The sequence below is a fragment of the Tursiops truncatus genome, chromosome 3 (assembly GCF_011762595.2).
Source record: "Tursiops truncatus isolate mTurTru1 chromosome 3, mTurTru1.mat.Y, whole genome shotgun sequence".
In the NCBI taxonomy this organism is placed as follows: domain Eukaryota; kingdom Metazoa; phylum Chordata; class Mammalia; order Artiodactyla; family Delphinidae; genus Tursiops; species Tursiops truncatus.
Window position 1 is genome coordinate 76,157,967 of NC_047036.1, and position 23,100 is coordinate 76,181,066.

At 38.6% G+C, this 23,100-nt stretch overlaps 1 protein-coding gene across 25 annotated transcripts in view; it reads right to left on the reverse strand.

The window, feature by feature from the left end:
- The window catches only part of MCTP1 (multiple C2 and transmembrane domain containing 1), a 534,125-nt gene that overhangs the window by 303,625 nt on the left and 207,400 nt on the right, over positions 1 to 23,100 (reverse strand). For all 25 annotated transcript variants that reach the window (XR_012330780.1, XR_012330776.1, XR_012330779.1 and 22 more), the window contains one exon: positions 3,931 to 4,045. Coding sequence is in view for 20 of the 25 variants with exons in the window: in XM_073802311.1 (XP_073658412.1) it covers positions 3,931 to 4,045 (115 nt within the window). In the remaining 5 variants the exon portion in view is untranslated. The remainder of the gene's footprint in view (positions 1 to 3,930; positions 4,046 to 23,100) is intronic.

Here is a 23,100-nt window from a genome sequence, read left to right on the forward strand (position 1 = left end):
TCAATCCCAAACTTAACTCAGGTTGTTTCCTCTGTTTATATATCTCCTCTCATATCTACCAACTAAAAACTTCATAAATGCAGGCATGTGAGTCAGATAGGGAAGCTGGATTACAGTTTGCATTTTAAACACTTTGGGATATTCTTCACTTCTACAAAGTAATATTTTCTCTCCCATATTTCTGAAGAACACGGCCCTCTCATTTTATGTTTAAAAAATTCCTATTTTGGGCAGAGGCATCTGGAGAGAATAAATTGCTACTACAAGAAAGACAGTGGTGCATACACAATGCCATCCAGACTCACAACTGTGGAGACACGGAATGGTGGAACAAGACTGTGCATGCACTGCCTAGAGGGCAGATGCTACTTAGCTCAGGTAACTGGCATCATATGTTGCCAGAGTTTGCCTGATGTTTTCTCATGATGACATTGACTTTATGCATTGTTGACAAGAATGCCACACAGGATGTCCCTTTCTCAGCGCATCATATCAGCAGGGTCATCACACCTGTCTGTTTCATTACTGCTGATGTTAACTTTGCCCTTGGTTAAAAGGATGTCTTCCAAGTTTCTCTACTGTAAAGTTACTTTTTTTCCCCTTTGTAATTTATATGTATCTTGTGGGGAAATACTTTGAAATGATGCAAATATCCTGTTTCACCTCATAATTTTGCACATATAGTTTTAGCCTCAATTAATGATTTTTGCCTGTAATAATTTTTTTGTTGTTGCGGTATGTGGGCCTCTCACATGTTGTGGCCTCTCCCATTGCAGAGCACAGGCTCCGGACGCATAGGCTCAGCGGCCACGGCTCACGGGCCCAGCCGCTCCGCGGCATGTGGGATCCTCCTGGACCGGGGCATGAACCCGTGTCCCCTGCATCGGCAGGCGGACTCTCAACCACTGCGCCACCAGGGAAGCCCTGTAATAATTATTATGGTGTTGTAAGGTGATTTCTATTTTCCTGTCTATATTTGTTCATTAGAATTCTACCACAAGGAAAAGCTTTACCTTATCTCACACCTATTTATTTATTTAATTATGTATTTACCAGTATGAAATCATAGATATTTATATTATTCTATGGGGTATAATCCATTATTACCATTATTTATTTTGTTGCTGAAATCGTCCCAGTTTTGATCATTAGGAGCTCCTTTAAGTTGGCTCCTATTTCATTTTGACATTCTGACATCAATTTTTCAGTACTTCCTTATTTTCTGGCGCTGCAAAATGTTCCAGGCTTATCTTGTCCTGTCCCTGCCCCAGATCTGCAGTCAACCATTTCTCCAGGAGCCCTGCTTACTTTCACTGGAGGAATTGTATTTAGAAACCAAGATCTGGGCCAAAAGTATGTGGATTTCTACTTTGTCATTACACCTTTGTGATGACTTCTGGGCCCTCTCAGCAGAGAGATCACACACACACCTCTATCCATCTTAATTGCTATCTATCTGTATATATATTAGGAACCATCAGTTCATACCGATACCTTTCTAACACCACAAGGTGCATTCTAGCTTTCCCCCATTCCATGTCTTTGGCCTCTTTCTCCAGCAGTAAGAAATCTGACTCTTCTTATCTACAATATACTTACTTAGTTGCTCATTCCTAGCATATGCAGTAAGTACTTTCAGAATTGAAAATCATTCTCTGAAGTACATTATTTATATATCTTTCTTTTTGTCTTGAGTTTTATAGTGTATAACCCAAATATGGTTTTACTTAATCACTTAGATTAGTTGTTTTATTCCCATTCCCCTGAGGTGTGGTTATAGATATCAACAGGATGCAGGAACCTATCTATCTATCTATATATCCATCCTTCCATTCACTCATTCAATTCTTTCTGTAATATTGCCATGGTTAAAGAGTTAGAACTATACAAGAAAGTTTACTTGTATAGTGACAAGTATATTGTTGACATTCTTGTCAACAATGCATATAGGACTTCCTCCTTACCTTTTTTACCCCATTCCCATCCCACATTCTGGACACCTGTTCTTACCGATATTGTGTTATGTTATCGATCTCATTCATTTCTGGATTTTACTTCTGATATTCCTTTTTGTAGAAATGAACAGATAACGCATAATCCCTTATACTCCCTCCTTTCTTACCTAAAACATTTCATAATGTTGATACCCTTTGCACTTTGCTTTTTCACTTAATAATATGTCCTGTAACACTTTCCATATCAATTCCTAAAGGTTTTCCTTATTTATTTTACAGTTGCATATTATTTCATCATGTGGGTGTACCGTGGCTTATTTAACCACCTCTTCTATTTATGGGCATTTTATAATGACAAAAAATTCTGCAATAAATAATTGTGTGCATATGTATTTAATATTGTTGGGAGGACATATCTAGGACTAAAATTTTGATCTCCTGATGCCTGGTTCAATTCTGTTTTAGATCAAATGTTGTAATGTAATGTAATTAAGATTGCTCTGAAGACTAAAAAATGTTTTATAAATACAGTGAAATAATACTATGGTAATAGTATTATTTTTGTCCTCCAAGCTAATTGTAACTCCTTTTTTTTTTTTTTTTTTTTCTGCGGTACGCGGGCCTCTCACCGCTGTGGGCTCTCCCGTTGCGGAGCACAGGCTCCGGACGCGCAGGCTCAGCGGCCATGGCTCACGGGCCCAGCCGCTCCGCGACACGCGGGATCCTCCCGGACCGGGGCACGAACCCGTGTACCCTGCATCGGCAGGCGGACTCTCAACCACTGTGCCACCAGGGAAGCCCCTGTAACTTCTTTTGAGACCAGCAGTTCAATTCCATAAACATTTGTTCTCAGCTACTAAAAACCGATGGTGAATTTTGAAAATTCCCCCTGTGTTTAAATTCTAACATTTCTAATCATACCTTCATTCATTAAGAATATTCTGATATTTACTAGTTTGTACTTAAACATTAAATCTATTATTTGTTTCATCTCTAATCTTACAAAACCCACTGTTACGTTACTCATTTTCTCTAGTTTATTTTTGTAGAGACAGGAGATAAAAATCACAAATTATGGTCTTATTTGGTTCCTTTCCCTGCCTAAGTATGGATGTCAAAAAAAGTGGGAGGAGAAAAACAAGCTCCTGTGATTCCAGGAGGACTCTGCAGGTTGTCTGACAATGAGTTAGAAGCTCAGGGGCTCTCCTCCTTCTTAGTGGGAGGAATTACACCCAAATTCAGCTTCCTTTAGGAATGTAGGCCCTCAGATCTCCACATCCCGAAGCAGTGTTATCTCAAAACGTGCAAAAGATGCTATACGGTCTGGTTAGGGTCTATCTTTTGTCCTTCCCCTAACCAGGGTTCAAGGAATAATTAACGTACCCCAGGTAAGTTCATCAGGAGATTGCCTTGTGATATGGAATCCAGGAACTAAAGAGTATTTGCCTTGTCTTTTCCTTCATCATGGACTACAGAGACCTGTTTAATCCACCATGAGATTACTGCCAGGTCCAACCAAGCCTCAGAAAATCACTTGCTGGGAATCTCCAAAGTTTTGGTGAGATGTTAGTCCAAGATTCTGCAGTTTCAGGGGATTCAATGGAGCAAATCTATGCAGCAAAAAGTATTTCAGGTCTGTGAAAAGATGAATTCTGATATGGCTTCAAAAATGTGCTTCATCTACTTAACTGATTATGTCACTAATTATATATAATGTAGAGTCTAGTTTGTCAGAAGTTTGGTAGGGACCTTGCTGTCTGGGTTGGGACAATTCAGAGTTTTCAAACTTGCATCATAACCTCTTCCTCTACGGTCACAGGAGTCAGACGATATTTCGAGCCACATCATTGAACCGAAACTTCTAAAACTGATATTATAGTTGACTTTTTTTTAACTTAAGAAACCACAAGGAAAACAAAGTTTGTCAAAAACACAGAGAATAAGCTTCCAGGTGACATTTTTCTTATGTTCTTACCTCCTCGATCTCGGGCAGCTAAACTCTGACCCCTTCTTAATGTAATGTCCAATTGGTACATTCCGGGAACAGCCAAGGGGACATCTGTATTACTGGTTCCAGCAGTATTTATTTTCTGAAAACCAAGAAAAATATACAAAATATTAAATTTATTATCTCTATTTTATTTCCTCCAATGGGGGACCACGTGTAGCTAAATGCAAACTCCAAGAATTAGTCAATATAATAAATCATCTTATGAATTCACACAGCATCATAATCACACAGTTCTCTGAAGGTTTTGAAATTCATGAAATTATTTAGACTCAAAATAAAGACACAGTAGTTACAGGAGTTCATGTTTTAACTCAGATTAGAATAACACATAAAATACGAAAAACATTTCCCATGGAAAGTCCCACATAATTCAACGAAGAAAGACTAACAAAGAAATAGTGTCTGAAGTAAAAACACAATCAGTGATGAATGGAGAATAAAGGTATGGGTAACTGAGTTGAAAAGTAAAATGATTTATTTAGGTGACTTTGTTGATTCATTTATTCATGCAAAGGGGCTCATACTGATGGATTATACATGTCTATTTTAGTCCCTACATAAAATATGATGCAATTATACAGAAATAAGTTCAACCAGCATTTTGACAGTACTTGCAAGAAATAAATTCTCAGTAGGGCTAAATTCCTAATGCTGCTTTCTATGGACTAAAGGTGCACAAGCTATTTCTAGAACTAAAAATCTTTGCAAGCCTACCTCTATAGAATATCTTTAGCGACAATATACTAGACATTGAGTTATAAATGCACTAGCAAGAGGAATAACTATTATTAAAACAACATAAGAGAAACATAGAGTGAAAATTTTACAGGTCATATTATACTTTCTGCCACGTTGAATACAGCAGGAAAACTTACTTTTCTTTACACGTTTGAGGTGATTTTAAATGCTTATAGTTTTTTTCCAATTCAAAAAGAAATATACTTTTGTTTTGGAATAATATGCATGGATAAGGTAAAATAGTAGATACCATTCCAGCTCTTTAATTCTATAGTTTACATGAAATACAGCTAGAAAGCAGTTTTTTTAATGTTTCAAGACCAAGATGAGGAGATTTCCTATGGGAGCAATTATGATTTAAAATAAGAAGCAGCACAACTCTGACTGATAACCTAAACTTATCATTTCTCCTCTGGTAGCAATAAAAAAGAATTCACTTTTTTTTCATGATATCCCTATTTCTATGAATGATAGCACCATTCCCCCAGCCACTCAGGCTAGAAATCTACAAGCATTTCCCTCTTCCCACATCCAAACAGTTGCCAGATCCCATCCATTTCATTTCCACATTACATCTCCTGGTTGTCTTTTTCTTTTAATTCCTTTTTTCTTTCTTTTCTTTTAATTCCGTTAACCAAGAATTTGGGTCAGGCCTTCAAACAACAGAGGAGTAAAAGGTAAAATGATTTTCTTTCACTTTCCTCAGACATCCAACTGCCCCACCTCCTTGGGATTACCAATTTTGACAATTTAGGGTATATCCTTCTACATTTTGAACGTCTTATACAAATACACATACATACAGGTTAATTTTCCTGTGGTTGGGTTTCCAGTTTTTGTTTGAGCAAAGTATTACATTTTGCTTATTATTTCACAATTTATTTAACTTAAGAAAAATATCATGGGCACTTTTCTAATCAATACACATAGATCTATTTTTTTTTTTTGAGGTACATGATTTTCCACAGTGTTGGGACTTCCATAATTTCTTCAATTATCTTCCTAATGATGAACATATGGGTTGGCTTCAGTATTTGCCACTGCAAAAGAACTTGTGCTTTAATTTCTCTTACAGGATGAATTTTTCCAAAAAGGTTTAAGTAGTTCACACTCCTACTGAAAGTGCACAAGTGTCTATTTCCCATATCCTAGTCAGCACAGGATGTTACTAATTTTCAAGTTTCGTGGGCAAAAACATTATCTTTCTTCAAAACACATTTCCAGCACTATGGTAAGGTGTCTTGAAACTAGCATAGATGGTAAGAGAGTGATAGCTCTTCACTGGACCACACAGATGATTCCCACCTGGAAAGAGGAAGCCAACCGATGTCTTCTGAATGCCTTTTCAAAGAACAGTTTGTATTTGGGTTTAACTAATAAGCAAGATTTAAATTAAAATCCAGCAAACATTTGTTAAGCTCCTAGTATGTTCTAAGACTTTCTTGAGGCTCTATTTTATATATATATATATATATATATATATATATATATATATATAGTTTCAAAATAAACAAATCCACTAACAAATATTAAATGTAGATTTATTACTTTCTAAAAAATGGAATAAAATCTATAGGAAAGTAGAAATTTTCTGCTGACCTTGCATCCTCTTCTAGTGTTTTGACAGGTACCTTAAAGGCAGAAAAGTTTGAATGCTCAGATATCTTTATTTTTTGTAGCTTTCACTGCTCTATTCAGTGCTTCTTGAAGTTTAGAGCGAATAATTTACAGAGCACCTGGTTTAACATTTTAAAATGTATACTACATGAGCAAATTAAGGAATTTCCAAAGGTAATTTTAATTATACCAGATTTTCCACTTTTGCTGTTTGAGAATTCAACACCTAGTTAAGAGATGACTTCACTGGACTTACATTTATTGGCTTTTTAAAGCCTGAATAATATTCCATTTTGTGTATATGTATGTGTGTGTATGTGTGTGTGTGTGTGTGTGTGTGTATTTATAGATCACATTTTCTTTATCCATTCCTCTATGACAGGCATTTAGGTTATTTCCATACCTTGGCTATTGTGAATAATGCTGTAATAAATGTGGGAGTGCAGATATATCTCCAAGAAACTGATTTCACTTCTTTTGGATGTACAGCACCTTCCCCATCTTGTTCTCTATGTATTCCTATCCAGCCTTCAAGGACCATTTAATTAGCACTTTATATATTTCTTGTCCATTATCACATTATATCTCAAAATGTCACATTTTCCAGTTTAGATTGTAAACTTTTAACAACAGGGAATAGGGTGTTTAAGCACCCAACTGAACACAAAATGTGATGGAGACTATGAGGATAGACAATGTCTTTGCGGGCATGTGTGTCTAGCTGAGTAGACACACACATGGGGATCTATAACAAAGTTGGCTACTCCATGGGCACTTTTTTCTCTCTCCTCTCCTGTGCCCGTGTATGGCATCTAATCTGTTTTGGCACCTTCTATCAAAAAAAAAAAACCGTTCTCAATACAGTGCTTTAGGCTGACATTAACAATTGATCAAAATTGCACTTAAAATGAAACCCTGTCCACTCGAGAGCTATCCTTAAAGACAGACTGTGTGTGATATAATGGAGTTATTAAGTCATTCATGAAAGAAGACCAATTATTGTGGGAAAAGAATTAGAGGTGGCTTCACAGAGATGACAATAGAGAAGTCTGAAAACAGGAGTAGGACTTTGACAAGTAAAGATTTGGAAGAAGGGAGGAGGAGAAAATCAACACAAGCCCAACGGTGAGTAGTCACAAGAGGGTGTGTCATTGGATCGTGTGAGAAATAAGGTGGAAAGGAAGACTGATATACAGTCATGCCAGCCTGAGAAGAGTTTCAACCTGTGGGCAACAGGAAACCATCACGGGCTCTTGAAGAGAGAAGCAGTATGGCCAGGACTCATTTAACAAACATTTATCCCCTATCTTTCATGTTCCCTGTTCTGGACTAAGTGATTAGATTTCAGAAAGGAGGAAATTCAGCCTTTTATCTCTGTAGGATGGATGAGAGTAGAGAAATCCTGTGGATACAGGAATTATTTAAAAGATTTTACGACAGTCCAGTTTAAGTCACAAGGGCCTGATCTGGTCAGTGGAAATGGAAATAAAAGATGAATTTGAGACATTGAGGAGAGTCAATCAACTGAATTGTCAACTGTCAAGATGTAGGGGATATGGGAAAGGGATGGATGAGTCACACAGAAGTTTGAGCTGAGCTCCTGGGAGATTGGTATTGTCAGCAGCAGAGAGCAGAAAAGACAGGAGGAGCAAGTTCCAGGCCACCCCTGTGTCAACCTCCAAGGATACCCCCAACTCCAGCAAAAAAGAAAGTCAAGAACTTAAACAGATCTAGAGATACATCTCCCCTCAGGCTCAGTGAAATGTTTCCAAGAAGAAAATTGGATTATGGAGGGATACTAGAACTATAATTTTTATGGGTATAAAGTCTCTTTTTCATATGTTTATTAAGTTCTCAAATGTAAGGATGTATTAGGAAAGATGTGTCTGAAGTACCAGGCACTCACACAGCTCTAAAACAGACTTTGTCATTTAAAATATTTTTTATGTTTTCTCAGATTTAACATTTATTTAGTGACCATTACAGGAAATTCAAATACTCTTCCCCTCGCTAAACTGCCATGTCCCACATTTAGATGGGTGCTGCTATTTTTTTAACCACTTTACTGAGGTATGATTGATATGTAAGAAGCTGTATGTACGTAACTTATACAACTCCATGAGTTTGGGAATAAGTATACACCTCTGAAACCATCACCACCATCAAGGCCACAAATGCATCCAACCGCTTCCAAAGTTTCTTCCCACGCCCTTTATATTATTATCATTTGTGTGTGTGTGTGTGCGCACGCACGCGCATGTGGTGAGAATACTTAACATGAGATCTACCCCCTTAGAAAATTTTAAGTATGCAATACAGTATTTTTAGCTATAGGCACTATGCTATATAGTGGATCTCAGAACTTATTCATCCTGCGTAACTGAAATTTTGTACACTTTGACGATTACCTTCCCATTTTCTCCTCTCCTCACAGCCCCTGGAAACCACCATGCTACTCCCTGCTTCTATGAGTTTTACTATTTTAGATTCTATATGTAAGTGAAATCATAGAGCATTTGTCTTTCTGTGACTGGCTTATTTCACTTGGCATAATGGTCTCCAGGTCCATTCATGTTGTTGCAAATGGCAGATTTTCCTTCTCTCTTAAGGTTGAATAATATTCCATTGTATGTATATATCAAATATTCTTTATCCATTCATCCACCAGTGGACACATAGGTTGTTTTCATTTCTTGGATATTGTGAATAATACTGCAATAAACATGGGAGTGCAGGTATCTCTTTGAGATCCTGATTTAAATTCCTTTGTATAAGTACCTAGGAGTGGGATTGTCGAATCACATAGAACCACAAAAGATCCTGAATAGCCAAAGCAATCTTAAGAAAAACAGAGCTGGAGGCATCACACGTTCTGATTTCAAACTATACTACAAAGCTATAGGGATTGAAGCAGTATGATACTGGTATAAAAAGAGACAGATAGATCAATGGAACAGAATAAAAAGCCCAGAAATAAACCCACAGATATACAGTCAACTAATCTTCTATACGGGCATCAAGAATATAAAGTAGAGAGGGCTTCCCTGGTGGCGCAGTGGTTGAGGGTCCGCCTGCCGATGCAGGGGACACAGGTTCGTGCCCCGGTCCGGGAAGATCCCACATGCTGCGGAGCAGCTGGGCTCGTGAGTCGTGGCCACTGAGCCTGTGCGTCCGGAGCCTGTGCTCTGCAACGGGAGAGGCCACAACAGTGAGAGGCCCGAGTACCGCAAAAAAAAAAAAAAAAAAAAAATGGAGTCGGTATTGCTAAGAGAGCTATTTAAAATGGAGCCTCGAGGCCATCAAGGAAGCAGGGTCGTGCACGTCCTCACTGGGTAGAACCATAAACTTTTGAACTGGGCCAAACCACAAATATTCTAAGGACACTGCAAGAAAACCTGCAACTTGTCACAGTACCAGACTTCCACCTTTCTCTAGTGATAGCCTTTAGCAACCAAATATGTATACATAAGAATAGCTTTAGTCTGCCAGCAACCAATCATTATGCTTTTGAAACAACTTTTGCAACCTTTGCAATTTTTGCAAACCTAAAGTTTGCCTTTATAAAACCCTGCCTTTTCTCTCCTCCTTGGAACACGTTTTTGACTCCTACTCGAATCTGTGTCTCCCAAATTACAATTCTAAGATCCCAAATAAAGCCTTTATTTCTTTGCAGCTCTGCTGTGATGAATTTTGTTCAACGCTACTTAGTCATCTCTCCTAGTTTCTATGACGTTAGAAATATTTGCACAGTGAAACTGCCATCAAGTGGAAATAAAATGTTTTTAAAACTCAACTTTCAAAAAACAGAACTCAAAAGTCACTGGGATATTCGAAGTTCAATGAAGCTCAAGGATTCACTTGTCAAGGGAACATTATAATTAGTTAGAGGTCAACTGAGTAAATGACTTCAAAAATTAAAACCACACAAAATAGGAAAATCTATGGTGACCAATGGGCATCCCCCACTAGATATGCTGGTCATAGTGCCTGTCTAATCCACAGCCCCATCTGAAAGGACTGCTTATGCTTGAGTCTATGGAAACTTAACTTCCTTGCCCCTTGTTCACAGCTGATTATTCCAGAGCTGGGTACCTGAACTAGAGGCAGATGATGAATAGGCTGGTCAGTGATAAGCTGTTAGTCAGCAAAACTGTTATTAGGCAAAGGTTGTTTGGACCAAGTTCAGAGAGAAGAAGAAGTTGAAAGTGCCTGCTAAGGCCAAATGGTAATAATAGACAGACTGGAGAGGCCATAATGGCCCATGGATAACCCCGAATCAGAAAACAGCTGCTATAATTATAATTAAGTATGGGGTGTGTATGTATGTATGTATGTATGTGTGTATATATATATATATATATATATATATATATATATATATATATATAGTAGAGGGTAGAGTAGAACTTTGTAGTAGGACATATAGACAGATCAACTGACCAAAGTGGAGTATGATAAACAGCTGGGCAGGAGGGTAAAGATCCGTGAACTCCCACTGCTGAAGGCCTGGAGCAGCTGGGAACAGAGGGCAGGCTGCTCTGGGCTCTGTGCCCTTGGAGCTCTATCTGACCCCCCATCACCTTCTCACCTCCTTTGGTGAAAGACAGCTGAAGTGAGTCCTTGGCTCTGACAACAGAATAGAGTGACAAAAAAGAGCAACAAGAATGAGCAAAAGAAGCACAGAAACAAGAAAGCAGCCAGGTGACACCGGATGTCCATGAACTGCCAGAGAACCGTGCTACTGGAGAAAGTGAGCTGCAGAGAAAGGATGCAGACAGACAGAAATTGTCCCATGCCTTCAACTACTTCCTCCCCAGTAATGTGCAGTGATCATGGATGTTCACACACAGATGCCCCTGCAGTGCAGGGGACCCAGACAGAGGTCCAACTGCAGGCCATCGCTCCTCAGTTACTAAGTGAGGAAAACTTTGTATTTTTATGACTAGTTTCAATAAGAACTGGGGAAAAGGCTTAGGTTAAGGTAACCATATAATTTAGCATTCCAACTGGGATACTTTAGAGACTGAAAGGGAGTGCTATTGACAATTATACGGTGTAAAGAGGCATAAACAAAACTGTCCCAGGTAAACTGCTATACGTGGTTATATGTTAGTGTTATGCATGTACTTAATATGTTAGCGTTCAGGCAACCAGAAAGATAAACTAAGCAGAAAAGGCTGATCCTCTGGTCATATCAAAGCTTTACTACAGTTTGTTTTTGAACTGAACTGCAACCCTGGGTTTAATTCTGGGACTTTGATTTTGCAATAGCCCAAACCAAACAAAATGGATCTATAAATTCTCAGGGCCTACTAAACGGCAATGTTTAACTGCTGCTGAAAAAGTATAAAATTCAGTACTCCCCAAATATCTTTTCTGGGATTCCCACAACACTGCTTACTCACCCTGGGCTTGTCCGCTAAACTGCTTCTCTGCAGCATAACTTTATTATCACTGAGAGCCTTCCCACCTACACATACGGTGTATAAAATAACCTGAACCAAAGGAAAGCAAATAAAAAATTCTCTTTTCCCAACCCTTTTGTACATGGACCACGCCCTTTTGTAATTAGACGCTATAACCAAGGCTTGTGTTACAAGAAGCAAATTCTGATGATGAAAGGGCAGGCTTGATATCAACTATTTAATTTCAGCCAAAAATACTTATCCCCTCTGCACTTTTCTCTTCTCATTCTTAAAATGTAATAAAATACCTTACAAAGGACTGTTTTGATTATGAGATGAAATATGTAAAAATGCTTTGTAAATGTAAGAAATTATTTAAATATAAGTAGTTATTTGGGGGCGGGTGATGAGAAGAGCTATTATGAAATAGAGGAAAGATTACAGGAGTCAAAACACAAAGATCTGTATACAAGACCTAGTTATATTAAGTTGCTCTAAGCCTATGAGCCTAATTTTCTTCTTAAAAAAAAAAAGACACTTGTGAAAATTAAAAGAAATCATGTAATTTAAAGTGCTTTGTAAAGAGTCCAGTGATTTACAAATGCAAAGTAGCTTCTTCCTGATTTTTTCAAATAATAATATATATTATGTATATATTACTACTGCTAGTGTTTATTAATGGTTAATTAGAGATTAGGAAGTAGATCATGCTTGGGTTGACTCTTCCATTTTCAGTACTATTATATTACTTAGTGATTATTATCTTTACCATTTCACCAGAATAATATTTGTGAGACCTGAGAGCATGACAGATTTTATTTGTATTAACTCTTCTGACCTTTTGTCTTTTGGTGAGTTCCCCAGCATGCTCTTTCTTCCCCAAAGAAAACCAAACTGCATTAAAAAATGCAGAGCTACCTGCAAAGAACCCAACCTCGAGAAGAAAAGACTTGTCAGAAAAAGGCATAATATACTAACTTGTTTATTGATGTTATCCTCCTTGCCATGAATACTTCTACCAATAAATGTTTAAACAGATTAAGCTAGTTCTATTATTTCCAAAATTGGGGCATATGCAGAGGAAGACATTTGCTCTTAGAGGATTTGAATTTTTGAGATTCCAACAATCTCAGAGAGAGAATCTTGTGTAACAGATGTTAGATTGATGCTAAACATTTGGGATATTGCTGAAAAATACTTCTAGTGTTTTTACGCATTCACACAGATCCAAAGCCTCACCAGCTTTTGTGATGAACAAAGAAACCTTCTTATTAGACTTAAATGCATATATCTACTTTTTTTGGAATAATTCTATAATCTTTACTTTTTTCTGTGAATACAAGTACTTGTCATTTGGGTTTCTTTTTCACAACTCTATTATTTATTTCAAAGGAAAGCCAGGAGAAACCAAAGAATCGAAGTAAGATTTTAGTGTTTCTATCAGATATCAAGTTTGTGTGAATGTCCTATCACTCCTTCCAGTAAAGGTATCTTTAAAAAGAACATGAAACAGCCATAGATAACATGACCTCTACTACTCCTTTTATTCTAACACTTGGTTTTCTTGGGAGGAAAACCATGAAAACCATGAAAAAGAAATTAGCAAATTTTAGTAATTAATCTCCACCCCCCCCCGGAGTACCCCAAACACCCAAAGCTCACCTCATCTTCATTCAGCATTTCACTCATTCACTCACTCAGTTACTACTTTTCAGTCCTCTACTGGTTGCCCAGCACAGAATCAATGTTATGGAGAACAAAGAAAGATGTTCGAACACATTCTTTTCCTTCAAAGACCATCATGGAGACAGTTTTGCACATAAAGTTTAAATGCCAGCATGGAAAAACAGGACAAGAGGTGTTTCATGGCAGTAAATGAGAAGTTCTCTCTTTCTCCAACCTGCTGCTTCTCCTCTTTGCTCTGGATGTGGGTTTGAGGCATCATTATGGAATGCCCATCCACCTAAGCTAGAAACTTAGCACCAACTGTACCTGGACCCAAGCGTGCAATGGTGAAGTTCTATCAGTTATATTTTGAACATGTTTCTTTGGTCAGCTTTTTCTACCACTCCAGTCTACCCCATAATTCTCTTCTGCATCTCAACTGCCATAACCTCCTGCCTGCTCTCAGGCTCTGACCTCTTCTGTTCACTGAGTCACTTAAAATGGAGGACCATTTTTAATCACATGGGCAAATGCTTAGAAAAAAACAGTGAGGTGAAAAGTATAATGCAAAACCGCATACAGAATGAAATTAACTAGGTTAAATATCCCTATGCACTGAAAAAAAGGGAAGGAAATATAACAACACGTAAACAGGGGTTATTCTATGCACGATGAGATTAAAGGTAGTTGTTCTTTCCTCTTATTTTTCAGAAGTTTTCAAATTTTCTACACATGTATAGTATGTATTGTTCTAATAATTTCAAGACTTGAAAATAAAAATAATACTATTCTCTGCTGCTTCTACCCTTTGATAACAGTGTTAAGGATTCTACGGAATGGAGTTTTATAAATTGCTTTGATTTAATAAATGCCTTCACACTGGACAAAGCATATCAATGTACTACTCTCATTGACATATGAGCTTAATATGAAACTCATGCATATTTTATTCCTTTAAACAATCTCATGGCCACAGGTGCACAGCTGTGGCTGAAGCAGGATCTCATACACTCAGTTGTGCAAATATCAAGTGATTCCTCACAGGTATAACCGAAGCACAAACATGGAACTGCCACGGAGCCTGGCACAAAGTAGCCTTCAGTGAAAGTTGTGATGTTATTTAATTATTTACTGTATTTGAAAACCCTGGCAGAAGAAGAGTTTTCAAGCAACAAAATAAATCACATAGTATTGGATTATACTCAAGGTATAAAATAAATAACCATGATTCCATACTGATATAAGTAAATGATTTGAATACATAAATAGATAAATAAATGGGGAGGAAGAGCTAAGTCTATGGTGCAGAAGAATTTAAAATAATTCACGTAGATACTGCTCCTCAAGGATGTCAGTCACCAACTCTGAAGTGTGGGCCACACATAGTGACCTCCTTCCGAAGAGTACGGTGTGGGGAAACCTGGCCAACACTACCTCAACCAGGTGATCAAGGTTAAAATCAGTGCTGATAAGTCATATTGATAGTATGCTCCCTTGATTTGCTTTGTGATGAGAATGGTACTTTACCTCTGTGGCCTTCCTTCCAAAACACATAACCTCTGTCTAGCCATGAAAAAACATCAGAAAAACTCAAATTGAAGGACATCTATAAAATATCTGACCCACACTACTCAAAACTGTGAAGGCCATCACAACAAGGAAAGTCTGAGAAACTGTCGCAGCCATGAGGAGCCTTAGGAGACATGAAAGCTAAATAAAATGTGGTATCCTGGATGCGAGTCTGGAACAAAAAAAAGGATCTTAAGTGAGAACTAAAGATTTGAATAAAGGATGGACTTTAGTTAATATTAATGTATCAATATTGGTTCATTCGTTGTGACAAATGTACCATAAGAATGTAAGATGTTAACAATAGGGGAAATTGAGTGTGAGGTATATGAAAATTCTATCTTTGTAACTTTTCTGTAAATCTAAAAATACTCTAAAATAATGAGCTTAATTTTAAAAAGCTTCTGTAGGGCTAATTCTTTTGTGTAGATAACCTAGCGTTTGGTAGGGGCAACCGTTCTAATTTGGTCTTTGCTCAGTAAGTATAATGATACACTTCATAGAAGGCATGCTAGTGATTGATTAACCTAACCCATCTCACCATCCCCTTACCCTTCTCTCATTTCACAGATAAGAAAAATGAGGGTGACGTATTTAAGGGATACAGTTACACAATAATTAGGCTTAATAAAAATAATTTTCTAGTACAGCTACTGTAAACATTTTAACTGCAGGTAACCGAGAAGGATGAGCCCAGTGACCACACATTAGGCTCTAAGTCATAAGACTTTGGTTTTACGTCCTACTCATCCATAAAAGTAACTTCATTACTTCTGGCAAATAACTTATTCTCTTTGACCCTCAATTCCTCATCTGTAGAAAGAGGAGGTTGATCTATATATTACTTCCAAATTTCCTTCTTGCTTTCAAAATAGAGCAGATTCCAGTCAGATTTTTTTTTTTTTTTTAATTTTGGCTCCATCACTCAATAGCTTTTTGCCCATGAATTGGAATGTTCTTTCTTGAGTATGATTTTGTGAGAACAGTATGTCATTCTCAATTATTCTTACCTACAGTTGGTGAGAGGGCTGTGGGCTGAGGCATGAATAATAAAAAAAGATAAGAAATCAAAAACACATTTCTCTTTCCTTTTGTAGCATGCTTTTAAACTTGTTCATGAGGTTGAAAATTCTAGTGTCACACTGCAGAAGGAGCATTAATTTACTCAGTACACAAGTCTGTCATAAAGAAGGGTTTTCCATATATAAGTAAAATCTATTGGATTAACAAATGTTAGAGCAGGATCTGCTATGGATAAATTGTAGATCCTAGAAATCATCACGAGGTGACTATAATAGCTAAGTAAATACAATGAAAATAAATTCTGAGCTTCAATTATTCAATTAACCGATATTCTTCAAGTGTTCCAATTGCTAGAGCAAAGCATGCGACAGCTTAAGTTTTCTCAGTACTACTTGCAAAAAAGTAATAAACTGCCAAAATTTGAGCTCTATCATATGAGTAGATAATAATCATTAGGTGTCATTTCTAATTTTTAAAAACTTCCTCATAGCTTAGCATTAAACCAATAATCTAAAATGCCAAATGTTTCTCAGTAATGGGCATTCAATGTTGGGAAGCTTTGACTTATTATAGAACCATATAGTATTTGTCTTGGCAAGAGAGTTATGTGTTTTTTGCTTTGTTTTGTTTTCCTGAAATTACACTGCTTCTAATAGCAATTTTAACAAGTTTGGGGGGGTTTAAGTGTTCCCTGTGCCCACCCAGGGACACAGATAGCTTCCTGCCTGGGCAGTGACAGCCCTTTCCGTGGTGCCTGGATAACAGTGATCACAGTGTGACAGGTATTGATCACCTTTCAGGTAGGTATTTCTACCTCTCTCCTTCCTAACAGCCCTCAATTTCCTCTTAATAATCAGTGTGGTTGTGGGAAGCTGACTTGCTCCTCAGCTCAGTGGTGGAGAACATCTCAAAGGTTAGGCCAGTCCAACCCCGTGACTACAATGACTGGCTCAGGGTTGGGAATGTGACCTAGCTCTTCCAATCAGGGTAAATCTTTGGTCTTGGGTAAGAACACTGGAACAAATAGGCTCAATTATTCCTCCTGGATGAGAATGAGGAAACATATAGACAGCTGTGGGAGCACTGGCAGCCGTCTTGGGTTCATGAGGGGAATTAAACTGGGATAAAGCTAATAATGGGGAAGGCTGGATGGAGAGACAGAAATACACTAGATTCTTGATTGAACCACGAAGTTAACCTCTAGATTTTCCAGATTTTGAGTTGTGTTTTTTAAGTGCACCAAAGAGTATCACAACTGATGAAACAGCTAACAATGATGGAGCACAAACACTGTCTCATTTATTTTGCACAAAAACCTAAGAAATAATTACTCTTTTAATCTTAGTAACACAGATGTAGAAACTAAGGATTAGAGAGGCTGAATGACTTGCTTCAACTAGGAAAAAGTAGAAGTAGATTCAAACTGTTCAGTCTAGTGCCAAAAGTCCACACTCTTAACCACAACACTAATGCTTTACTCCCAGATTAAAAAAAAAAAAAAATCAGAAAGTGAACTAGACATCTGAAACTCCAAGTCAGTTTTAACTTCTTGGACCCTAATTACATAATTTTCCTTAGCTAAAAGTTCACACCAAAAGGAAAGGGTTGGTCATGGTTAAGGAAGAAGTAATTTAAATTTCTAATAGCAAGGATTTCTAAATCACAGGCTCAGAATCTTTCTTATGGAAAAGATATTTTTCCCTCCCTTCTATTATCAATATTTACTTTAGGTAATTTGTAGGGCTTTTTTTTTTGGTTTCTAATTAAGTCTCTTTGGTGTCATTAACTAAACTAAGTAGTTGGATACTATTTGGGGATAAAAGCCTTATTCAATGTATATAAAAATCAGAAGTTTATAACTAGGAAATGGAACACAATCATACATACTGCCTTTATATTAGTTCATGTAGTAAAGAAATAATATATAACTTTCTCCAACCAGAAGTACAGAAAAACTCTTTCCTAAGGAAGTAGAATATATAATTTAAATTGTAAAATTATTTTTTGATTTTAATGATTAAAATGTACCCCTTCATTTTACAGAAAAATGCTGTTCAGTTTTTTAAGCTCTTTTACATCTTCACACCTTTGGCTAAATGTGTCCCCTGTTTCTAGCTGTTAGTTGAAAAGACAGAACTCTCCACCTGTGAGCTCAGTGTCTCACTTTCTACAGAAGTTCTCATTCCAATTGCCAAAGTCTGAAGACCGAAGCTCTTATCTTGGGTTCTGAATCTCACTGCCTCATCAACGAAGATATTAGACGAGCTATTTGTTGGTTCAGTGCAATACTTTGAGAAGTTCCTAGTTACCAATAATTACAATAGCCAAACATATTTTCACAGGCGGTGGCCTGTTGTTCCAATGCCATTCAGGAAGGGTTTGTTTATACAACTAAATCAAAGAGGTATTAAGCCTATTTACTGAGCCAATAAATGCATGAACTCACTGTGCCAGGTATGCCCCATACAAAGGATGCCCTTCTCAATATTGCCTTCTTCCCTCCTCCAAAAATCCTGTGCACAGATCTGCCCCCCACAGATCCACTCACAAGTCAGCCCCTACTAAGCGGTACTTCTCAGTAATCGCACTGCTCTCCTCCAGCCCAGCCAGCAAGGTCCCCGCGTTCTTGAGGCCCATGTGTCCCCTTTCCCTTCTCTACCCTGACTCCCAATTCCATGATTAAACCATTCCCATCAAGCCCTTTTCCTTCATTTTTCTTCTGCAGTTGTGGAGGGACAAATTAAGCAAAAAATTGTTGCAGATTCTGGGTGGGGAATCATGAATGCTCATACCTTCCACATTGTCTGTGATACAAATTTTAAAACATTTACCACTCAGATCAAAACAGGCACCTCCTTGTTTTGTTTTCACACCTTTAATTACTAGGGAGACTGCCTTTCATGTCTATTAGCCATTTGTATTTTTTGTGACCTGCCTGTGAATATCCTCGACTCATTTTTATTTCATATTGAGCTCTTTTCAATTGGTTAGCACGTACTCTTTGTAAATTAAGGAGATTAGTAAGAGCTGCCTTTTAAAGGACATGGCTTGGGCGGATGGAGCCAGGAAGCAGGGAGCAAACCTTCAGGGTGACTCTCACCCATTCTAGCTCTGCCTGCTAAACACTGGACACTCAAAGGCTTCCAACAGAATGTCTTTCTGTCAGAAGCTATTTGCTAGATTCTCCCTGGGCAATACAATGGAATTTAGCACTCCTAGGGAGAAAAATGTAATGGAGGAGCAGGGATTTCCTATCCTTCTCTGCACGTATGTGGGATGTGTCTGTGTCCCAGAGGGAGGTCAGTACCTGTCCGAGGACTCTGTTATCAATGGTGGGGGTCATATCCCAGAGTGAGGTTCTGCCCAGAGGGAGGCTCAGAACTGAAGTGCAGGTGAGAGAGAAAGGGACTCTAGGGTGAGAAGAATAAAAGCAATGACATGAATTTCTTTCCACTTGTAGAATCCAGCTGGCCTTCTGCTCTGTGCAGCCACAGGAAAAAGCCACAGGATACATGGCCTGGCTAGTTCTGCCTTTCCAGCTGGTAGTAGAGGAAGAACAGCTCTGCTTGGGAGAACAGAGAGCACACTTTAAATGCTGGTGTGCCCCATCCTGGGCGCATTCAGCCTTCTTCACGTTTACGTCACTCTCCCTCCCTGGGTGAATACACCAATTCCCAAAGCTTTAGGTAACACCCATGCCCTGGGGCTCAGACTCTCCTGAGTTTCAGGCCCACATAGCCAACCACTTACTTGACATTTCCACTTGTATGCCTCATAGGCAGTTCAAACTTAACATCTCCAAATCTCATCTCTTGACTGTCCCACTTTGGCCCCATCTGTCAACTCAGGCAATGTGTTCACCATCCATTTGGTTGCTCAGAATCATCCTTTGCTCTCTTTTCTCTTCAACCGTCTCATTAGACCCATCTGTTAAGTACACTTCCAAGACTGGATTCTGGATTCTGGATTCTGTCCAGATTCTGTCCATGCCTGGATTCTGTCCTCTTTTTTCCAAACCCATCACCACTCCCCACCATCTCGAACCGCAAGTAGCCCAGTGGCCTTCTACCGATGTTCCTCTTTCCACTCATGCCTCTCATCATCAAAGTGATCATCAAACACAAACATGATCATGTCACTCTTCTGCCTTAAACTTTTCAGTGGACTCCCATTCACTGAGGACTGACTCATCGTGGCTTACAAGGCCTTGTGGTCTTCACCACCAACCTCTCTAATCTCATCTCCAGCCACTACTATTCCCCCCTTCACCACATGTTAGCCATGCTGGCCCTGTGTGCCTTTCTTGAGTGTGCTAAGCTCTTGACCACTAGGGGTGATACACAAGCTGTCACTTTTGCTTGGAACTTTCTTCCCCAGGCTAATTATCTGCATGAAACGCTCCTTCTCATCCTGGAGGTGGTAGCTCATGTCACCTCCTCAGAGAAGCCTTCCTTGACCACTCATTGAAGAAGTTCTCCATCTGTGATTCTTTAACACAGTAACCTGTTTTGTTGTTGTTGTTGTTTTTTAAATATAACACCATAACTTGGAAATATTTTGTGAGGTGACCTGATTTTGGTGGATTTTTCTGTCTGTGCGGAATACCCTCATAACTCCTGCTTTTAGCATAGCACTTGGCACAAAGGCACTCAATAAACAGTTTCTGTTTGAATGAATGAAGAATCGTTCGTACACTCAGTGAAAGTTACAGGGCTAGCCCTCAGGAAGAGCAGAATACAGTTTTAGGAGGCAACCGAGGCCTCGGCATTTGGTGAAGTATCTCAGGAGTTAGCGAAGTGAGGCTAGAGTCATGTGTCAACCAGCATCAACAGTGAAAGGGGTTTGTGGACAGTGGTTGTTTGTGAGCCAAAGAGATTCAAAGGTGGCCTCATCATTGAATATGGAATTTGTATCTAATATGCAAACACATACCTAACATCTAAAATATGGTTACACGGTAATTTTTGATACTTAAAGTTTTCAAAATAATCCCATGATAAGAGTGCTCATTCTGTATTTTAGAAACAGTATAATATAGTGGTTAAGAATAGAACTCTGTGACCTGACTGCTTGAGGATGAATCCTGGCTCTGACATTTTCTAGCTGTGGAACCCTGAGCAAGTGGCTTAACCTCTTGTACCTCAGTTTTCCTTTCTGTGAAATGGAGGTCATGCCTCATCAGGTGTGAGATTTTGATGAGTTAAAAATTGTACAGTGCTTATAGTAGTGTCAGGGACATAGTAAGCCCTATACAAATGTTAGCTTTTAGTGTTCTATTTCTAGAAATAGCAGGAAAGGTTGTATGTGGAGAGGATGAACTCTGAAAACATGTCTCCCAGCAATACAGTATTCCATGGATCCAACCGCATGAGGCAATTCATGAAAATTTGTACATATTGAGGTGCTGTAATTATATATGCTGTTATTACTTTGAAAAGAATTTGTTTGAAAGGCTAATTAGCCATGCATGCAATTCTTTCAAAGATGCACAGACACCTTGAACAAAGCTGTGGTCAACTAAACAAATGTGAAATCTCTATCAGCTCTGACAGCTAATCTCATGATTTGACCGCCCTTCAATACCTCTAGAGATAGAGCTCTTAGAAATAAATGCTCCTATTAATTTTTATCTTGGATGTTACTTCATTACGCTAATAGGCTCCCTATTGATCAACTCTATTCTTCACTTTTCTCAAGCCTCAGGAAGAAATGTTAAAATATTCAAGGACTAAAGAATAAATGAACATGAGCAGAAGTATAAATACGATCTCACCACTTTCAACTTAAAATGTCAATTATGAGTGTTCTAAGGGATAATCAGGAGTTCACCAGACAGGGTCACATCCTAGGAAAAGCCATCCCCGCCAACCCCGCCATTACCATCTCTCTCCCACTACCTCCTCTCCCTGCAGCCAGTTACCCTCCACTCTGTGCTATGCCAATACCCACCTGTGCTACGTCACACCTCAGCTACTGTCTCACAGTATTTAACACTTGACTACACATTCCTATTTACCCTACTGGATTGTGAATTCCTAGATAACAGACCCAGGACTGACTCATCTTTGCAGGTACCCTGATGAGGGTTTATCAAATTGATCTGAAGTTCTTGAAAGACAGCATTCATGTTTAATATTCGACACGAATGCAGTATTTCAAATAGTATTCCTGCTGGAAGATAAGCTCTTTGAAAGCAGTGATATGGATCTATGTAATCCACTCCAGTATGTTTCTAGAACAGTGTCTGACGTGGTGGGCACTCAATAAATATTAAAAGAGTGAAAAGAGGAGATACCTATAGCCTAAGTGCTACTTATGGTTCCTGTATCAGAACAGGCCTGAGAACTAACCAGAGGTTGCAACAACTATATGCAAGTAGATGATGAGACCATTTGTTTTTCCCATGTACTAGCCTCCATTTCACTTTGTACAGCACCTGTGAACACAAACCCTGAGATGTGCAAAGGCTATGAGAATTCAAATTTACCAAATATTTCATTTAATACTCTTTTTGGGGCTTAACTGAAACAGTGTTTGGTTTATTTACAGCTCCAAAGATTGGATTGGATTCCTAGGCCTTAAAAATCTTTAAGTACCAGCCTGGAACCAGGTCTCCGTGACACTCTTTGCAGTTGTATGGGTGGCCCAGGGGGCATGAAGTTCTCCTCGTTGAAAACTCAGGATCTGCTTGCTGAAAGTAAACTAATTTGTGCACCATGTCTCTTTTGTTGGAGATCGCGTCAACATTTTTACTTTTATATTTACTGAAGTAAAGAGAACATTAAAAATCAAAATCAGGGCTTCCCTGGTGGCGCAGTGGTTGAGAGTCCACCTGCCGATGCAGGGGACACGGGTTCGTGCCCCGGTCTGGGAAGATCCCACATGCCGCGGAGCGGCTGGGCCCGTGAGCCATGGCCGCTGAGCCTGCGTGTCCGGAGCCTGTGCTCTGCAACGGGAGAGGCCACAGCAGTGAGAGGCCCGCGTACTGCAAAAAAAAAAAAAAAACCAACCAACCAAACAAAAAACCATTATGTCAAATGCATTAATAAACTGAGAAACTTTCGTAATATTGTCCTTTTAATAAAAACTAGTAGTTCTTTTTGACTCACTAATAAGT